This window comes from Biomphalaria glabrata, chromosome 2 (genome assembly GCF_947242115.1).
Source record: "Biomphalaria glabrata chromosome 2, xgBioGlab47.1, whole genome shotgun sequence".
Classification (NCBI taxonomy): Eukaryota; Metazoa; Mollusca; class Gastropoda; family Planorbidae; genus Biomphalaria; species Biomphalaria glabrata.
In genome coordinates, this window is record NC_074712.1 from 14,072,466 (window position 1) to 14,092,563 (window position 20,098).

The window sequence follows — 20,098 nt, forward strand, 5'->3', positions numbered from 1 at the left end:
ATCAAAAAGTTAAGTTTAAAAATAAGTTAAATAAGCTTAATTCTGTAATATAAATTAGCCTTTCCACACCTTTTTAATAAAAAAAAAATATAATGAATGTATCATAATCATAAGATTAATAAAACGTGGTATATATAAATCTATCTATCTAAATGTATTAAACACTCTACGCACATACATTTTTAAATGTCCACTGTTAGCTTTACAAACTCCCGTAAGCTACTTAGTCAAAAGTCTTGAGTTACTTTTAGTGTATGTGTGCGTGTTTCTCATGAGTACAACTAGGCGGAAAGTTTTAGGTTATATACATAGGGGAGTGAAAGTTGAAGCAGGGGAGACAAGCGAGAGACGAGTGACAGAAAGAAATGCATTCTGTTTAGAGTGAGTTGTATTTTGGTGATCATTAGTTATCATCTCTGTTTCTACATTGAACTTGAGATCTATGGATATACTGTTAATGAAAGCGATATTCATTCTCACTGAAAAAGAAAATAGTTCAGGTTTTATTTCAGCTTGGCATTAAGATACCAATCCGCCTACAAAGGTTTAGTTGCACTAGCTGTTTGGAGCTACAACTCAATCACACCGGGTATCGACAGTTGTTGAGGGGAGAATTAATGAAAGTGGACAGGAGAAGAAAAACATTGCTCTAGTATTACATACATTTGATATTTGGCAGCGATACTATAATATCTAAGTTCTTAATCAAACCAATCAGAATGTTTGTAAAATGTTTTGTAAAATGTTTTACATGTTTCAGATGTTCCTTCAGAGTTGAAGATAGTTTACTTCCTTGTCCAAACCTCCCGCAGGACAACGGGAGACGGAAGTGGGCAGGTTTGAACCCGGGACCATTGATAAATCCAAACAACAGTCCAGCAAGCAAACCGAAACGGCCAGGCGGCCATCCTTGTGACAATTTGTTACATATAAAGACAGCACTAATGACATTGAACATGATGATGTAGAAAGTAATAAAATCAATCCCATAATGCAGTGAAGCAAATGCCACTTTAATCAACAATAAATAATAAAAGTAAAATTATAATAAATAAAAAGTGTATGGAAACATGGCATTCAAACTAAAAAAAAAGCAAGTATCAAATTGGGAGCAAAGAGCACACCTTAATCCTTTAAACACCTATCTCCAACACACAATGAGCACAACACAAGATATATTGATGATATCCTCTATGCAGGACACATTATATGAATCTCAAATAATAAACCATAAAATATTTTTGTTATTCCTCAACACAGGATAATTCCTACATCTTAAAGTCATTATTAAATTAAAAAAAAAAGTTATCCTCTGAATAGGTTTGTTTTAAATATAGGATATCCCTAATGTAGGACAAACTGATATCCTCTAAAGGAATATAAGCTACCAGTGGGTCCCCCAGCACCTTTTTTGACTGGAATTATCCCTCTGTGCTCCTAAAGCCAGTATTGTAAATGTCATCAGTTTTAAACTGTCAGTCAGGAGGATCTTCTTACCATGGGGATACGGAACACAGTTAAAGGAACCACTGGGATATACTGGTATATTTCACAATATCATATAATGATATTGTTAAAAATAATGATACACTGATATCCTTGAAAAAAAGAAAAGGATTAGAAAACCAACCCTATTTTCTGGTGAAATAAAAGATAAAATCCATCACCTAGTGCCATTCTTTCATTATGCACAAAATCTGTCAAGTCATTATACCCATAGAGTGTCATTCTCTCATTATGCAGACAACCGTGTTATGATATGTATATGAGGCCATTCATTCATTATGCTATCGGGCAGTTATAATACAATACATTCATCAATATATATTTATATCAAACAACAAATAAGCAATTATGACAATATGTTCATAAAAAAAACAAGAAGATAAGCACTGAGAGGCAAGTTATTCGGGGCTGAGGGAGGAAATTAGAAGTTATCACAATGAAATTGATCTTGAAATAGTGGTTCCATTAATCTGGCCTGGAACAAGAATTGGAATGATCAGGTCATCCATGTTTGGCATCACAAAAACTCTCTGAAAAAATAAATAAATTTATTGACCAATTATTAAGTAAAAAACTTAAATCTAAGCTTCAAGTATAAGGCTTCAAATAGTTAACATTGTGGTTTTATCATTAAAGGCGACCAACAATTATTGACTACATCTTGCCAAGCAAGGTAATATACGTAGGTGTGGGCTAATGTTTTAAGTCAACAAAATTTAGCTCTTATGAAATAGAATTTACACATCCAAAAGTACTTGTAGGGCTGGATAAGGTGGTTGAGTAATTATTACTCTCTTAGAACGAATGGGATAAAGGTAAAATTTACTGCCAAATACAAATAAGCAATGTTGATTGTGATGTTGGATGCCTGAGGCACCAGCTTATAAATACTTGTAATATCTATAATTAACATAAGGTGCCAAGTAATAAATTATTCCAGACCTGAAACTCAATGGCTAATTTCTTTTCTATCCAGTCTGTGATGTGAACAATGGTTACTGCCCTTTCACCTACTTGTGGTTTGGCTGAAAGACGAAGATGTGGATTTTTGCGAAAGCCATACCTGTTGGAAATTAAAAGCATATATAAGTAATTTCAATCCTATTTATCCTATTTATCCTTTTTTTAAATGTGTTTAACAGTGAAAGTTTGTTAAAAAAAGGGAAAATCTTTGACATCTCATGTTACTATTAAGTCCCCCCAATTCTCTCTGAAAGTGATTACTAAAATGAAAATACATTTCAACAATTATGAAGAGACAACCCAATACAAAACTGAAGGTGTATCAGCGTTGCCTGAAACAACTCTATGCGAGAAATGTTTTGATCAAATAATTTCAAGATCACCATACACATTAGCCATTTCTCAACCTGATGGTCTGACTTTATGTTGGAGAGTAGTACTGTCTCCTCAATTTACATGAATTACATAAGTGCCTCTATGCCACTACTTAAACACACTCAAGAAACACTGTGTTGAATATATTTTCCCTGAGTTAAATGCTTTAAAATTCTGTCCAATAAAACAAGTAATCCATCGATGAACAAACATAAAATATAAATCACTTGTATGAATAGAATAATAACATAACTAACATATAATATTATTAAAAATAATTAAAGCACAGTGAAGATCAATAACTATCCATCACAGGATATGACACTGAATAATTTACTTATATAGTCCTTTACAGACTTTTTTGGATTGTTTATGTCATTGTTAGTTTTTCCTTCAAGCTTCATTATCTTTTCTCCTGACCTTCTTTTTCTAAATATTCCTATATTAGGTTTGCTTACATCAATCTCTCTCCAAGTCTTTGAGATTGTTCGGGCTAGCCTTAAAAACGTTTTTTTTCCATACAAATACAAAACGTAACATAATAATCTGACCAGCACTGAGACAAGCTCTGTCCTTCCTGGCTTGTTTACTGAAGCATGGCACTGCTAAATTATTCTAAGTAAATCCATGGTTTTGATCTAACGATATTATTCTTTATAACTTTATACCCTTAATATATATATATAAAATATAAAAAGATATAAGATATAAAAATGCATTGGCATCTAAAACAGCTCACTGGAGCTGTTTCAACTGTTGAACTGAAATCGTAATGGTGCAATTAACAGGCTAGATGAATGATACAAAATGACTCTTTCGACTTTTAAGATGACCCTTATATGCTAAATCAACAGTCAACACAGACTTTACATTTTATTTGTCTGCTTATTGTGTCTATTTCTTCTACATGAAACAGTTTATTTAACATTGTCTACCAATGCTTTATTAATTAGCCACATTGATCTTTGATTTAAACAATGTAGGAAGCTGATTATGAGGTTTATCTATTTTTTAAATTTTAATTTCAGTTGTGAAACTCTAGCATTGTTCTTGAAATAGATCAGGACTGGGTGTTCTAACTAAGCTAATTTGATTTGTTTTTTTTTGTCTTTTAGATAAAAATCAATTGAATCATTATTTACTTATGAACTCTTTTTCAACGTAGGATGCTTTCACATTGTACATTGAGCTACTTGACTTTAAAATTGATTTTGATGTTAATTTTGATAAAAAGGCAACAAAGAAAAAGTAAAGAAAAACATTTTTGAATCGATAGATACTGTTTGTCTCCCTTCAATTACAGAAAAGAGTTTAGTCAACCTCTCCTGGCCATGTACTTCTTGAGCCACCATAAGAATGCTTTTTAAAGCCTTATGAAAGTGTTGTGACAAGGAATTACTTACCATAGTCTGTCAGAAGGAGGCGGGGGTATGTTCATTGCTAATGTACCATTCAAACTATTGACAGTGACAGTCAAGGTCAAAGGTGTGTTGGAGACATTCTCCATGGCTCGCTTGATGACACTGTATTCTGTGGCTTTGTGAAAGTACTTAGACTGGGTGATTTTATTCAGATAACGAAGAAGCTTCTTGCTTGTGCCTCCCCCTGAACTGTAGCAAACAATTACAAATAGTAAGCTAAAAATGTTGCCTTGACATAAAATTCATTGTCTACTTAAAAAGGAAAAATAAATTAGGAAAATTAGTAATGTAATAGTGTTGAACTGTTACTTTTACATTTTCATAAAGAAAACTGTTACTGGATATTGTAGGTAAGGAAAAAGACAAATAACAATAAAAACGTTTTTTTTTAATAGTAAACAAATATTTTTGTTTTCTGATGAACAGATGCAAACAATTATAAATAGCTATCAAAATAAATTGCCTTGATATATAAAAGTTAAGTTCCCCTTTCAGACCTTGTGGTCTATAGGGCAGATGATGTAAAGGTCATCTGTTTCAGTGGTCTATGGTTAACGAAGATATCATGTGGCCAGCACAATGACCAACCTCCTTTACTTTTCCCCAATTAATGTCAGGTACCCATTAGAGCTGGGTGGACTCAGAGGCGCCAAAAGATCCCGAAATTAAAAATTCCAGTCTTAACCAGGATTCAAAACCGGGACCCCCAGTTTGTAAGCCAAGCGCTTTACCACCGCGCCTCCGCCTTGATATATGCTGATTAAATAAAATCCATTTGTCCGCTTAAAAAATAAAATTAGAAATTGTTCCACATGACTATAAAATCATATTTCAACAATTACTTTGACAATATCTACACAAAAGAAAATAAAGAAATAAGAGGACAAATATTAAGCCATTTGTCAGTCACATGTAAAAATAAACAAACAATATATTTCTTAGCCAAACCTGTCTTCAGATGCTGAAGGAGTTTCTTCCTCTTCATCTGTTGAGGATTCAGCACTATCTTCCTCTTCAGCATCAGTCACTGGAGACCTAACAAGAAAAGCAAAACAGAATGAAAAGAAATTGAAAGCAATAAAGGAAATGTTTTTTTTTTTTCTCTAATTCTACAAACTTTTTTCCCCTAATGATGTCAGAAGTCCGTTTCTTTTAGGCAGCCTATAATATGACTAACCAAGGTCTCACGTCTAACCCTTTTAGTGATATTAAGTTCAAAAAGTAACTTACAGTTGAAATAAATCCCATTCTGCTACATTAAGTAGCTAAGCAATTTAATGAATTATGACCATATATTCTTTTTCATTTAAAACCTTAATTATGAAAGTAAGGAAAAAAAAACAGCATCTATTTAAATACAATTATCAAATAGCGGATTGTCAGTCAAGTTGTATGCCTCAAGAAATCTTAATGGAGTTTTAAGATAACCCTGGATCTACTCAGAAATTCCTGAACTTTCTTTGGCCATAGTAACATATTAACTTTCATCATTTGCCCAATAAAGGTTTTAGCCTTGGAGGAATGTTAATTATTTACACCAGTCTAGATGTAAATTAATTTCTTGCTAAAAACAAAACAAAACCACAGATCAAGGCATTACTTCACATGCTCAACATGGTCAACAGAAGTTGAAGACACATGAGGAGATTCCTTCAGCTTCATCAAGTTGATTTTGGTCTCTATGGTCATCTTGAAACCACCTGAGTAAGTAATGTTCAAATCAACCCAAAGACCTTTCTCATCCAGGTAGGGCTTATAGGCATGCTGGATGGCTGGCATTTCATATCCTAAATGAATATCTGTCACCTTTAGTTCTTCAATAAAATAAGGAACCTGAGGAAATTACAAGGTACATAATCATAGTCATTATCACCAACATTTCAAATTTCATAATGTTATTTTTCCTTTTAAGATTTTAGCTCTCTAAGACTTTTGCCTTAGCCAAACAGTTTACAAGGAAGTTAGGCAGAAATGATGCAAAGTAAGATGTTTGTGGTACTTTGCACCCATTAAACCACAGTTACATCCAATCTGGATCAAGTGGTCAGCTCCTCTCCATTAAGGCTAGAACAGAAAGTTTGAAAACTCTTTTAGCCCACATTCAGTCAGGGTGTTTCAAGGTCACTGGTTGTCACAGAGAAGTACATAGAAGCTTAAACCAAAGCGCTGGTCGTGTGTGCGCACATTACATATGTGAATGTTGTTCATGTTTGTATCTAAATTTCTATTGTTATAGTAGTACTGTTGAGGCGGACAATTGTAGTTTGGACCAATAAAATTATCCTATCTTATCAAGTGCAATTTGTCGAAACAATACCAAAAATAGCAACAAAAATATTCTAGAATATGTTAAGATCATTTTTATTTGACAGTGTACTATGTTTAGCATATTGGTTATCAAAAAGAATATTTGTTAAATTAATTTGTAACTTTGTTTTTCAATTAATATACAGTTAGTTCATAAACAACAGTAATTTTTTTTTGATTTCATGTGTAATACATGACATTTTAATAATAATGTGGATTGTCTTCTAGTCGGAAGATTAATGAGATGTGCAGTATTTTTTGTATTGTAACACAAAGTATATTAGTGAAAATAGTATAATAGAACCAGCAGGTCATTAGAAACAATCATAAATGTACCCCAATGTAGTCTCATTGTCTGGAATCAACTGTACAATAATTTTTAACTGTTAATAATTACCCATAGACATGTATTCAAAATACATTGGTTGGCTGCCTGGTCATGCGGTTTGCGCGCTGGACTGTCGTTCAGATTTATCGATGGTCCCGGGTTCAAACCCTGCCCGCTCCCATCCCCCGTCGTCCTGCGGGAGGTTTGGACTAGGAAGTAATTATCTTCAACTCTGAAGGAACATCCGAAATACGTAAAACAAACATTTTACAAAACAAATATCTTCTTTTAAACAATAAGTTAAAATGTATTTACAACTTACATGTATTTTGCTTAGCTTCCTCTGTAATTTTTCTTTGACTTTTTCCATCCATGTCTTGTCCCGCAGGAAGTCAAAAAAGCACCTGCCAATGAGTGCATTCAGCCAAAACAGCTGACAATCACAAGAGAGTTCTCCAGAAGCAGGGGTGACCTTGGCCTCTTCACCCTCTTTACTTTTAGTGACATCCTTAGAGCTGAAATTCTTGACCAGACCTTCCTTCTCTTGGCTGGAATGTGTGGGACTGGTAGAAGGGGACAGTGACCCAGCAGGCATCAGGCGACCCATGTAGTGGGCAAAGGTAAGAAGATCAACAGACTAAACAACAAAAATATTGAGAACAATGAGAATAATTTAATGGTCTGTTTTTTTTTTGCTGCTTTGCAAAAAAAAAAAAATTTTAATGGGGAAAGCTAGTTTAAGCTAATTTCTAAAAGTACATTCTATTTTCATAACAGAAGAAATAGGTTGTTATATTGTTTGTGTTAAGTCTTTTGACTTACAAAGGGAAAGTTCAGAAAAAAAAAATGGTATGATAATTATAAGGGAGATTTTAAAATATAATATTTATTGTCTTTCATTTTATTTCTGTTTCAGGCTTAATAACTCACTTCAGATTCTTTTCTGGGAATATCTGACTGAAGTTCGGTAAAGGAAGAAACAGAATCTGTTGAACCCTCACGTTTGTGTCTTGGTATCTCCTGACTTTTTCTAGATGTGTTCTGAGACACTGCACGCTTCATTTCTAAAACATGATTTCCTAGAAATAAGATTGACAATTAAAAAAAAACTTGACACTAAAAACTTGAAGCAAACTGAAATTATCTCTACAATTTTTTTTCCCCCACGGCAGAACTGAGGGCCTGATCTCTACAAAATATTTTTAAAAAATCTTTCTAATTCAAGTTAGTTGGGAAACAAGCATTCAACTTTTCAATATTTTCCAAATAATATATGTTTCAATGTATGAAAAGTAAAAAAGTGTTTTATTTAATTTAAAAAAGTAATTGATACTGATGTTTTTCTGACAGAATTTCCTGTAAAGAAAAAAAAAAGGAAATAAAATTTGTAAACAGACTGTGAATGTCACTGTTGAAAGGACAGGATCAAGTACACATCAAGTATTCACAGGTAGTGTTACAAATAGTGGTGGCAATTAAAAAAAGGGTCTAATGTATGCAAACTATGTTAAAACCGAGTCAACATTATATGGTCTAATGTATGAAAATTATATCAACATTATGCAAAAATAACATGAAAGTTCACTTTGCTATGTTACTCACACCATATAATATATACATTAAAAATTAAGTCACTAATTGATAATTAATTAGATATAACCGTTTCTGAAAAAGAAATCTAAATAAAAATTTCAATAATAGATTCACAAAATTAGGCTTAACATGAAGCTAAAAACTTATTGACTGAAAAAAATGATTACTCCACTCTGAAACAAACTTGTCTCCTCTATATGTATAGAAGTTTTTAAATCATAGCGGAAATAACATTAAACCTTTTTATCTCTAATCCGAGAATCCAATGTGTAAGTAAAATTCCTGTTTACACTTCTCTTGAGACCGTGGCACGTACACTAGGTGTTAATGATAATTTATAAATAAGTTTATAAATAAGTAACAAAAATTCATAACTAAAAAGCTACAACAAAAAGAAGTAACAACTAGTAGGCTATGCAAAAAGAACATAACATATATGTACCTAAAGGTTTTCCATTAGCGGCAGCAGTAAACCTTTTAAACCATTCCTCTTTCTCACGACATGTTCTAGCGAAAAGATACAGAATATTATTTTCACACTTTTTTTCAGTCACAATTTCAAAGCCCATGTCAGTGAGCTTCTCTTTTTTTCCTGTCATGGTTGTGTCAGATGATATGTGCTTCAACTTGCTGGCATCACCGGTTATCTTGGAGGGCAAGGATATGCATACTGGATACTTCTTACTCCAGATCCTCTTGTCCACCAAGCCATGTGGCAGCAGAAAGACGATGGAGCCAGCAAGATCAAAGTGCCGCTGATGAATAAACTGTGGTTTTGGGAGCACTTCATCCCACATTGCACGTTTAGGTATGGAGTTCTTTGGTCGCTGCAATCGAAGGTTAGTGTTTTCGAGGCTGATAAAAACTGAGTGAGTTTTATTGATATGATAATCATCTGGGTTATAGTCTGTGAGCTCATTCATCCAGCCCTGTGAAGAAAATACCAAAGTTAAGTTATAGACTGTGAGCTCATTCATACAGCCCAGTTAATGAAATACCAAAGTTAAGTTATAGACTGTGAGCTCATTCATACAGTCCAGCAAATGAAATACCAAAGTTAAGTTATAGACTGTGAGCTCATTCATACAGCCCAGTTAATGAAATACCAAAGTTAAGTTATAGACTGTGAGCTCATTCATTCAGCCCAGTTAATGAAATACCAAAGTTAAGTTATAGACTGTGAGCTCATTCATACAACCCAGTTAATGAAATACCAAAGTTAAGTTATAGACTGTGAGCTCATTCATCCAGCCCAGTTAATGAAATACCAAAGTTAAGTTATAGACTGTGAGCTCATTCATACAGCCCAGTTAATGAAATACCAAAGTTAAGTTATAGACTGTGAGCTCATTCATACAACCCAGTTAATGAAATACCAAAGTTAAGTTATAGACTGTGAGCTCATTCATACAACCCAGTTAATGAAATACCAAAGTTAAGTTATAGACTGTGAGCTCATTCATCCAGCCCAGTTAATGAAATACCAAAGTTAAGTTATAGACTGTGAGCTCATTCATACAACCCAGTTAATGAAATACTTAAGTTGAGATTTAGAATAATTTACATAGTATTTAGAAATTTGTCCTTTTAAAGAATTGTAGAATTATAACATTTGAAAAAAAGTTTATGTTATAATATAAAAGTCTTGATTGCAGCAAAAGTTACAGTGCTGTAGGTGGATAAAGTGAACAGGCAATGCTGATTTAGAACAGCAGAGGTTCAAGACAGATAAAGTAGTGAAACTGAAATTGATAATGCCCCCAACTAAACAGAATAGAAAGTAAAACTTGTATAAAATATAACTATTTGAGCTTAATTTGAAGTATTTGTACACAAAACCAAAACAATGTCTTATGACATTTTTAGGTCATTTAAAAAACAAAGAAAATTGAGTGGCTTCAAATATAAAAAAACAACAAAAACCTAGAAATCCTTATTATTTAGCTAACAATTGAATAAGTCTGTTATGATGGGTGTCAATCATGTCATTTAGAATCTGAAGGAAGCAATACTATTTCACTTACCTTGTAAGTATGTTCTTCACTTTCTGAGGGTAATTTCATTTCAGGGAGTGGCGGCTCAACAAAGGGAGGAGGCACATATGGTTCTTCAGGTGTGGGTGGCTGCTTGAGCCACATGAACACAGCCCATCCAATTGAGGCCAAGAAAATTCCCATCAACAGACCAGAAATGTAAGATGGGAATGGAATAATGAAATATGCAAACATCACAACCGTAAATGTTGCCAGTTTTTGATAGGGCACAACCGTGATGTCTAAGCTAATCTGACGTAAAATCATGCCGGAAGTGGATTCTTGTACTTTACTGGAGTCTTTCACACGTTCACTCTTTAAGTGATCTGTTTCATTTTGTTTCTTAGTTTCCTCTGTTGAAACTTTGTGTTCCCCAAGATCAGCAATTTCTTCATCTGGGGTATAATGCAAATTTGACATGGTGGCTACTGCTGATGTTTTTTGCTCCTTTTTTATTAGTCTGCCAATTTTAGAACGTGGCTTAAGGTGAGTAGATGTTTGTATTCCTGGAAAAGATGTAAAATCTTCAGCAGGTTCATTGGTAAAGTACTCTTCAAAGACTTCAATGTTCAGATTATCACAACGAACATCTTTGAAGTTGTCATTAGCAGCAGATTTTGATTTCACATGAGAATTATTGTCTGCATCCTCAATGACATCCTCAAAGTCGTCTTCCAATTCTGCCAGTGGGTGATCTTTCACCAATTGGATTTCTTTAGAATGAGACACATCTGGTACAGCATCCAGTATTTTATTAAGGGCAACTTCTCCATCAGTATCATCCCCAGCTGACTGGTGATTCTGCGAAAAGTTTAAGGCCACTTTCTTGGTAAGACCTTCTGATACACCTTCTCTCACAGGTAACGCTGCATGTAAAACAGGAGCTTCCTCCTTTTCAACCACACCAAAACTGTTGCTTTTGGGAATGGGGAATGTTTTAAATCTTTCTTTATCTGGACTTGGGCTGTTACTAGAATCACCAGAAAACTCTTCAATGGTTCTGGAAATTTTGTCCGTAATTTTACCTTTAAGCCCTGAAAAGAGTTCTTTGGATGAATCAAATTTTGCTTTCGCTGCAGTTCTAAGTGGTGAGCTGGTGGCATCACTAGATTTTTGAGTAGGTTTAGTAGAATTAGACTCACCACTGTTTCTCTCCATTTTCAGAATGCTATCAGGCAGAGAAGAACTGCTAGATGGCTTATCACTTCTCTTTAAAGACTTTTGAGATTCTTCTGTTGATTTTTTGTAGTTTCCAGTGAATGCTGTTAGATCCTCATCAATATCATCTTCTTCAAGCTTCTTGAAACTAAACCCAGACAGGCTGATGCCGCCTTTCAATGCACTAGGGTTTGGTGGTGGAGGCCTACCAGGCTTCAAAAGGCTTTTCTTTGATGTCATAATTAGCCTGTAAGAATATACAATAAAGCTTATTAGTTATATTAAGCTACTTAAAAATATTACAATTAAAGTAAAGCCTTGGTGTGCCAAACATTATAACTGCCAGAACAAGGACCAACTAATGTCAGGTACTCATCAGAGTTGGGTGGACACAGGAGCCTCTTAAAAATCCCAAGCTTCACAGGTTTGTAAGCCAAGCACTTTATAAAACAAGCATTAATATCTAGATCTAGAGTGGCAGAGTGGTGAAGTGCTTGCAGAGTAAGTAAAAACAGGGAAGCATCATCTAATGGTGTAATAACAATCAAAATAAATAAAATAATGCTTTGCAACCAAAACGTAATGAGACTATTTAATGGCAATGAAAACACAACTCAAAACAATTTGCACATCTAAAATATCTATAATTGGACAGTAAAAATTGCTATTACATTTGTTTAAAAATAATATAATTACGCAATAGAGAAACAGGTCATTTAATGGTCTACAAATAATTTAAAAAGAAAACTAAAAAGTTGTATAACTAATAAACAAAAAAATGTCTTGAGCCATTATAGTCTTTGCCAATGTTGTCCTTACTAACCAAAATATCCATTGTGTGAGGAAATGTGAATGTTCAATTTATAGGAGAATATATATTGGATTAATTTTGCTTTATGACAATTAGCAACTTGGAAGAAATCTACTTAATCCACTTGAAGGGTTTTATCAAACAGGACATGGTCTAAGGGAATTTCCAATATAAGCAAACTGTCAACACTTAAAAAAAACTAAGCCTCATTTAGGAATATGATAATATATTAACAAAGTAACTGTCTATGTGTAAGAAGCAACAGAATTAAACAGGAAGTGACATCGTTGTTTTGAAAGATTGTTTGCAGAAGATAAGAGACAAGTAGAAATTGTAGTCTAATTGTGTGTTAATAGGAAGTTAATTGGAAGCAACATCATAGTCTCCTGGAGGAAACTGCATATTATTGACATTTAAAAATTTAAAAAAATGAGTTTATGCTTTTATACTATAGTCCCCCTTAAGTACTCCTTGAGTGGATAACTTATTTAAGCACTCTATTATCCTATTAGTTTGTAGAAAAATGCTTGTAATACCATTGCAATACATACAAACACAAAAAAAATTAAATCTTAACCAATTTTTTTTTCTCACGAAAATCCAGCTGGTATATGATTTTCCAAGAGTATGCAATTGTGAGGTAAAATAAAAAATAAAAAAACGGCCATTGAAAAAAAAAATCAATTTTTAATTAAGGAGTTAACTAAATAAAAATACTACTTAATCACTAACTGACTTATTACTGACTACTGATTGTCCCTCTTATAAGCTATCTAAAAATTTTTTTTTAACATAGTTTTTCCACTAGAAAATGTCCATTATGTTCATGTTGCTCCCATCAAGACCTTTTCATTACGTTGTTAACATCTATCTAAAATATGATTTTATTTCATTTTTCCATACAATCCTTGGAAACAGTAAGCCTAAGCACAATGGCATTCCATACTGATTTGTGAAAAGGGTTTCTATTTTATTAAAAATTCAACGCAAAGATATTTAATCCTTAAGGACTTTATGGAGAGTCTAGATCTAGAATTGACAAACATATGAAAGGGAATGGTGAGGTGTCTTTGTAGAAATAGGTGTTTTTATAGAACTGGTTTAAAAAAAGAAAAGAAATGTTATCTTTCAGGTAGAACTTTTAGAACTGAGGGATTTATAATGTATGTGTATGTATGGGGAATGCTGCAGACAAAGCAAAGCAGAGAGGCATTTTAACCTTATAGGCTACAACGGATGAACTATAGAAGAGTGAGTGAGTGAGTGAGTGAGTGAGTGAGTGAGTGAGTGAGTGTGTGACTAAGTGGTGAAAATGGTGATCTCTCGGACTGTTCCACAAGAAATGAGTATATAGATGCAAATATATTTTTATTTTCATGAGACAAATACGTTTTTGTTTGTATATGGGGGAGCAATGGCGGAGACAAAGCAAAGTTATTTTATCCTTAACCCAACAGCTTATGAGCCCAAAAGGAGTGCATGGGTGTTTGGGGGGAGGATTACAGTGTAAAAGAGGGTGTTCCTATTGAATTGTAGCAAACCAAGAAGCATTTTATGCTACTTTTTATTGGAGGATGTAAATTTTTAGGGATCTGAAGATTTTTTATTTCATGGAGCCCTTGTATTATGTGGTTATAAAAAAATAAAAGTTTTGTTCCCCACGATAAATGTTGATATATTCCTAACTGTCAAGAATGTGTTGCTTATAGTTCTTTCTTACTGCTTGAAACTTTATGTTAATGTATTCGCATATTAGCAATGTTCATTTGAATGAATAAATAAATGAGATAGAATTAATTTTTTTGTACTAAAAAATATTTTTTTATCCCACTGTTTATCCTTTAAATCCTAACAATTCAAGGGCAACTAGTGTCATGGCTCATTTTGAGTTCTTTAGTCTACTCTGATTTAAGGATGTTGTATCATAGTTGAACATCTTTACATAAGATTTTTTAAAATGCATTTGAACTTAGATAATTTTTTTATTGAAATAAAATAGTAAATTGACATGCATGTGCAATAGGAAACATTTTGTGGGTGAAGAGTCTAATTTTTGTGAGTGTAGGCTTTGTAATTTATATTAAAAAAATAGTCATATGTGTCTGTCAATTTAGCCAAATATTTTTTTGGAGGGCAGGTTAGTAAATAATGTGACACAAGAATAATAGATAATGTTCAGTATCACATCCCATGAATCTTAAAATAAAATAGACCCAGAGTAAAAGACATTATTTTGAAATCATCCTTTGTAAATGTATAAAATATGATAAGAGGGCTGAATGTGGTAGGATTAGGGCTATTTTGATAAAGATAAATATAGAAGTTCCCTGCCCTACTAAGTCAAATGCAGATCTATATTTAGAGTCAAGACAAATGGATATTTTTTTAAAATTTTATCTAATGTACAAGAGGCCTTCTAACTAATATGTATAAAGATACTAATATTAAAATTCAAGTAAAAGTCTGTCTATAATTAATATATTTCACCTACTTTTAAAATACTAATAATGGAATTTACATTTAAAGTTTTTGTCCCCACAAAAGTTTGATTTTGCAGGGTTCATTCAATAATTTAATAGTATTTTGGGAAAAAATCTTGGAGTATATTGTATACAAAAGCATCATTTAGATCTAGATTCTACTCACAACTCATGATACTGTACTGTAGTACAGACTACACTGTGATGACTGTGTAGAGTATGTCACAGAACACACACACCCACTTAAGTATTATAGCAGCCCACTATATGTGTTTGTTTGTTTGGTATGGTATTAGCCTGCATGTTAAATTTTATTTTACTTTGTTTAATTTAAATTTCATTAATAAATTAATAATCAGTGTGAATAACACATTTGAAGTTGATGAATTTTTAAATAAATACATCTATAGGCTAAGCTGGGTGTTTACCGAAAACTGGAAAAGATTGCAAGGGGTCCACTGGTATAGAACTATAGAATACAGGTGTGTGTGTATGTATGTATATACACACACACACACATATAAGGATAATAAAGCAATAAGCAATAAATTATATATATATATATATATATATATATATATATATATATATATATATATATATATATATATATATATATATATATATATATATATATATATACACACATATAATTACATACATATATATATATATATATATTTTCTTATATTGGCCTAACCAAAGTTAAATAGCATTATAATTTTGTTTTTGATTGATTTGTAAAAATTTCTTTTAATAAACCCAAAGGTTTTGCTTCAAATTTTTTTAAGAATTACATTAATATGGGTATTCCATTATAGCTTTTCATTTATTTTTACACCTAGCTAGATATTTTGAGTTTTTATTTTGTGTGACTGGTTTACCATGAATAAAGTAAGTAGTTTTTATTTGCTTTAGTTTTTTTGTTAATCTGGCATTTTTTGGGGTGGAAAGACATACTCCAATTTGATTTCCATTTCTGTAATTCTCCTAGACTAATTAATTCTTTTTGTAAAATTTCAGTATCTAGTGTTGTTTTTATTGTTCTATATTATGCAACTGTATGCAAATAATCTCACGTTTTTCCAGAACTAATTCAATTTGGTAGATCATTTATATAAATGTAAATTAGAAACAGTAGTGAGCCTTAGACTGTTCCTTGAGGAATTTTCTATTATTGGTGTGGATTTGAAGCCATTTATTATTAGTCCTACAGTTTGTTGTTTTTCTATTAGAAATTGATTTAATGGACCATTAATGCCAAAGTATTTTAGTTGTGAGAAATGGCGAGGCATCACTTTGCTGTCAGTACCAAGCAAGATTTTTAGCAGAATCCTACTAAACAGAAAAAAGGGAGCATGTGATGAACACCTAAGGGAAGAACAGGCCGGATTCAGAAAAGGGAGATCTTGTGCTGACCAAATAGCTACACTCAGGATAATTGTAGAACAATGTGTCGAATGGCAATCTCCTCTCTATGCAACTTTTGTTGACTTTGAAAAAGCTTTTGATAGTGTCGACAGAGAATCTATCTGGACTGTAATGAGACATTATGGGATCCCCAATAAAATAATAACCATAATCAAGACCTATATGATGGTTTCACCTGCCAAGTAACCCACTGTGGCAAGCTGTCAGAGGAATTTCCAGTCACAACAGGAGTCAAACAGGGATGTCTTCTTTCACCACTCCTGTTCCTTCTAGTACTGGATTGGGTCACAAAAGAAGCCTACTCTAACGCAGGGAAAGGAATCCAATGGACTCTCACACAAAAGCTGGAAGATCTGGAATTCGCTGATGACATAGCCCTATTATCACACAGACTACAGGATATGCAAGAAAAGGTCACAGCTTTAAGTGAAGTAGGAAAAAGAGTAGGCCTCAAAATAAACCACCAAAAAACTAAAGTACTTAAAGTAAACAATAAACAAAGTGGAGACATAGTATTGGATTCTCAGACAATAGACCAAGTAGAAAATTTTATATACCGTGGGAGTGTAGTCAGTATATCAGGTGGAACAGATGAAGACATTAAACGCTGTATAAATCTAGCACGTCAGACATTTACACAGCTAAAACCAACCTGGAAATCTCCTTACATCTCAAACAAGACTAAACTAAGAATCTTTAACTCTAATGTCAAGGCTCTCCTACTGTATGGTTCTGAAACATGGAGAACAACTGAAGCCACAACAAAAAAAATACAGACCTTCATCAACAGATGCCTGAGAAATATCCTAAAAATACACTGGTATGACAAAGTAGAAAACACCAAACTGTGGGAGATGAGTGGACAGAAAAATATAGAAATGCAGATCTTAGAGAGGAAGTGAAGATGGATTGGTCACACCCTTAGAAAAGATACCAGCAACAGAGCTAGGCAGGCCTTAGAGTGGAACCCCCAGGGAACAAGACGCAGAGGAAGACCAAAAGAACATGGCGACGCAGTGTACTTGAAGAAGCAGAGAACACCGGGAAGAGCTGGGACACCATCAAAAAGCTAGCAAGAGACTGTGGAGAGTGGCGTGTTTTTGTCGAGGCCCTATGTTCCATGAGGAACTCAAAGGAGTGATGATGATGATGATGATGATGATTTTAGTTTTTTAAGCAGGCTATGGTGGGGAACTTTGTCGAATGCCTTAGAAAAGTCTAATAAAATTACATCTATATAGATTTGCTCACTAGTATTATCTAATTCTATTAGTTTATCTTATATAATACAGACGTTACTTCAAAAAAGAAGATGATTACGTCATACGTGTCATGCATTCAGTCATGCATATTAACTAATAACTTAAATTCTGCCAAGTCACTGGTTTTCCTGCCTAGCTCAGGCAACCCTTTCCATGCTCTAATAGCACTAGGGAAGAAGGAGTATTTGTACTAATTTGTCCTAGCATATGGGATGAGGAATGTGCCTTTATCTTTGTCTTTCTGAGTAATTTATTAAATTTTGTTTTTGAAGATTATGGTTCAGTGTTTTATATATAATTGCTATTTACTTTTGATTCTTCTGAAGGCTTTCTAAATTTAGTGATTTTACTAAAGGTATTACTCTAGTCAAATGTGAATATTCATTTGTTATGAATCTCACTGCTCTATTTTGTGTCTGTTCCAGTTTCTTATGTTTTCTTGAGTTGAGGGGTCCCAAATAGTGGATGCATATTCTATTATTGGCCTAACCAAGGTTAAATAACATTTTAGATTTATGTTCTTATTTGATTAATAGAAATTTCTTTCAATAAACCCTAATTTCTTTGTTTGATTTTTTGATAGCTTCATCAATATGGGGATTCCATGACAGTTTTTCATTTATTATAACACTTAGGTATTTTGCGTTTTAAGTCTGTGTTACTGGTTTACCATGAATAAGATAAGTGGAATTAATTTGTTTTAGTTTTTTTGTTACTCTTAATAACTGACATGTTTCAGGGTGGAAAGACATGCTCCAATTTGATTCCCATTTCTGTAATTCATCTAATTCTCTTTGTAAAATTTCTGTATCTTTTGTGTTGTTTTTATTATGCAATCGTCTGTGAATAATCTGACTTTTGTTCCTGAATTAATGCAATTTGGTAAATCATTTATGTTTAGTTGAGTTTCACATGACAAAGAATGATAGATACTTCCTGAAGCCATGTTGGTATATAATATATGAAGTGAGGACATTATGTTTATCTAAGTCTAAGTGATTTATGATGTTGCTAGAGATATTATGTGTTTTCTAGTATTTGACATTAGATCATCATTGTTGGATTGATATATCTATATACAATTTTATAGTATAATATAGATCTAGCTAAGTTATAAAGATATCTAGAAATAGACTAGTAGAGAGAGAGAGTCACTAGATTCCAGACTCTGGATTTAGAATCTCTACTAGTTTTACTAGATCTAGATCTAATAATCTATTAATTTGTATTAATATTATAATTATATCTACATGATGATGAGTATATATGATATCTTGAGTTTAGACTGTCTAGACTCTAATAATTTCATTATAATTTAATTTTTACTAAAGAATTTTTTTTAATAGATCTATTTTCTAGATCTAGATACTAAGTGTAACTAACTTTACTGACTAAAAACTAAACTAAGACTAAGTGACCTAAGTCCTAAGTCTGATAATTAAATAAGTCATTATAAGTCATAGCCGACATAAGTAAGATATCTACACTCTAGAAATCTAATACTAGATTCTAGATCTAAATCTAAGTATATTTATAATATAGATATAGTAGATGATAGATCTATAAAATCTATTAAAATTAAAAGTATATCATATTATGATATTATCATACTTCATTATTCATAGTCATAGTTACTTAGTAGAGTAGATGAGATCTAGATCTCTAGATCTAGTATCTAGATCTAAGACCTAATGGCTAATCCCTAGCCCTAATTTGGGCTAATAACTAGACGTCTAGTATAGTAGTAACTAGATCTAGTTACTATATATTGATATTCTAAATAAGACCTAGATCTAGTGACGGGCTAGTCACCTACTAAGTAACATTATAATGTCATTAGTAACTTAACTAATCTAAATCTATTTTTCTCTAAGTAGTCTAACTTCTCTAAGTCTAAGACTGAAGTAAGACCTAAAAGACTTTAAATTTAAGACTAGATTCTAAATAAAGACACTAATTGACTAAAGACTTATTTAAAGTCAAAAGTGTAAAAAGTTAAAAAAGACTAAGATTTTAAAAACTTACGTACAGTGCTACAGTCTGAAACAGTCAACTAAGAAATAAATCTATTTATCTATTATCCTTCTTGGTGACATTGTAACAAACATCTCCGTCTTAATTAGCTTCAAGTCGTATCTTGGATAACACTTGCACTTGAAATTATCAGTCAATATTCAATATAGTCAGAGGTCTACAGAGCCTTATGATAGCATTATCGCTCATTTTTCTTGTTTTGTTTGGTGTTGGTAACTTGCCCCTGATCTTTAGATATACGACATAGATGATCATGATAGAGTTAGATAAACGTCACAAAATTGAAAATATATTTTTAAAAAAAGCTTTATTGTTATTTTTAATCAAGACGTTTTTAAAAAATATTTTATTTTGATAGATCTATTATTAGATTTTTAAAAATTTACCACCTATTCT

The 20,098-nt window shown here is 32.6% G+C and overlaps 1 protein-coding gene across 3 annotated transcripts; it reads right to left on the minus strand.

Moving 5' to 3' along the window:
* Window positions 1–992: 992 nt before the first annotated feature.
* LOC106078622 (testis-expressed protein 2-like) lies at window positions 993–19,935 on the minus strand. Of its 3 annotated transcripts, none has more exons than XM_056019245.1 (10): window positions 19,706–19,935; window positions 10,518–11,931; window positions 8,936–9,422; window positions 7,831–7,979; window positions 7,223–7,537; window positions 5,866–6,098; window positions 5,214–5,300; window positions 4,248–4,454; window positions 2,449–2,569; window positions 993–2,036 (listed from the first exon to the last, which is right to left on the minus strand). In XM_056019245.1, the coding sequence occupies exons 2-10, from the start codon at window positions 11,922–11,924 to the stop codon at window positions 1,938–1,940; spliced, it is 3,105 nt and encodes a 1,034-aa protein (XP_055875220.1). In that variant the 5' UTR covers window positions 11,925–11,931; window positions 19,706–19,935; the 3' UTR covers window positions 993–1,937. The 3 variants fall into 3 exon arrangements, with proteins under 3 accessions (XP_055875220.1, XP_055875221.1, XP_055875222.1); XM_056019246.1 differs by having other exon boundaries at window positions 19,698–19,935; XM_056019247.1 differs by lacking the exon at window positions 19,706–19,935 and adding an exon at window positions 12,508–12,660.
* Window positions 19,936–20,098: the final 163 nt, after the last annotated feature.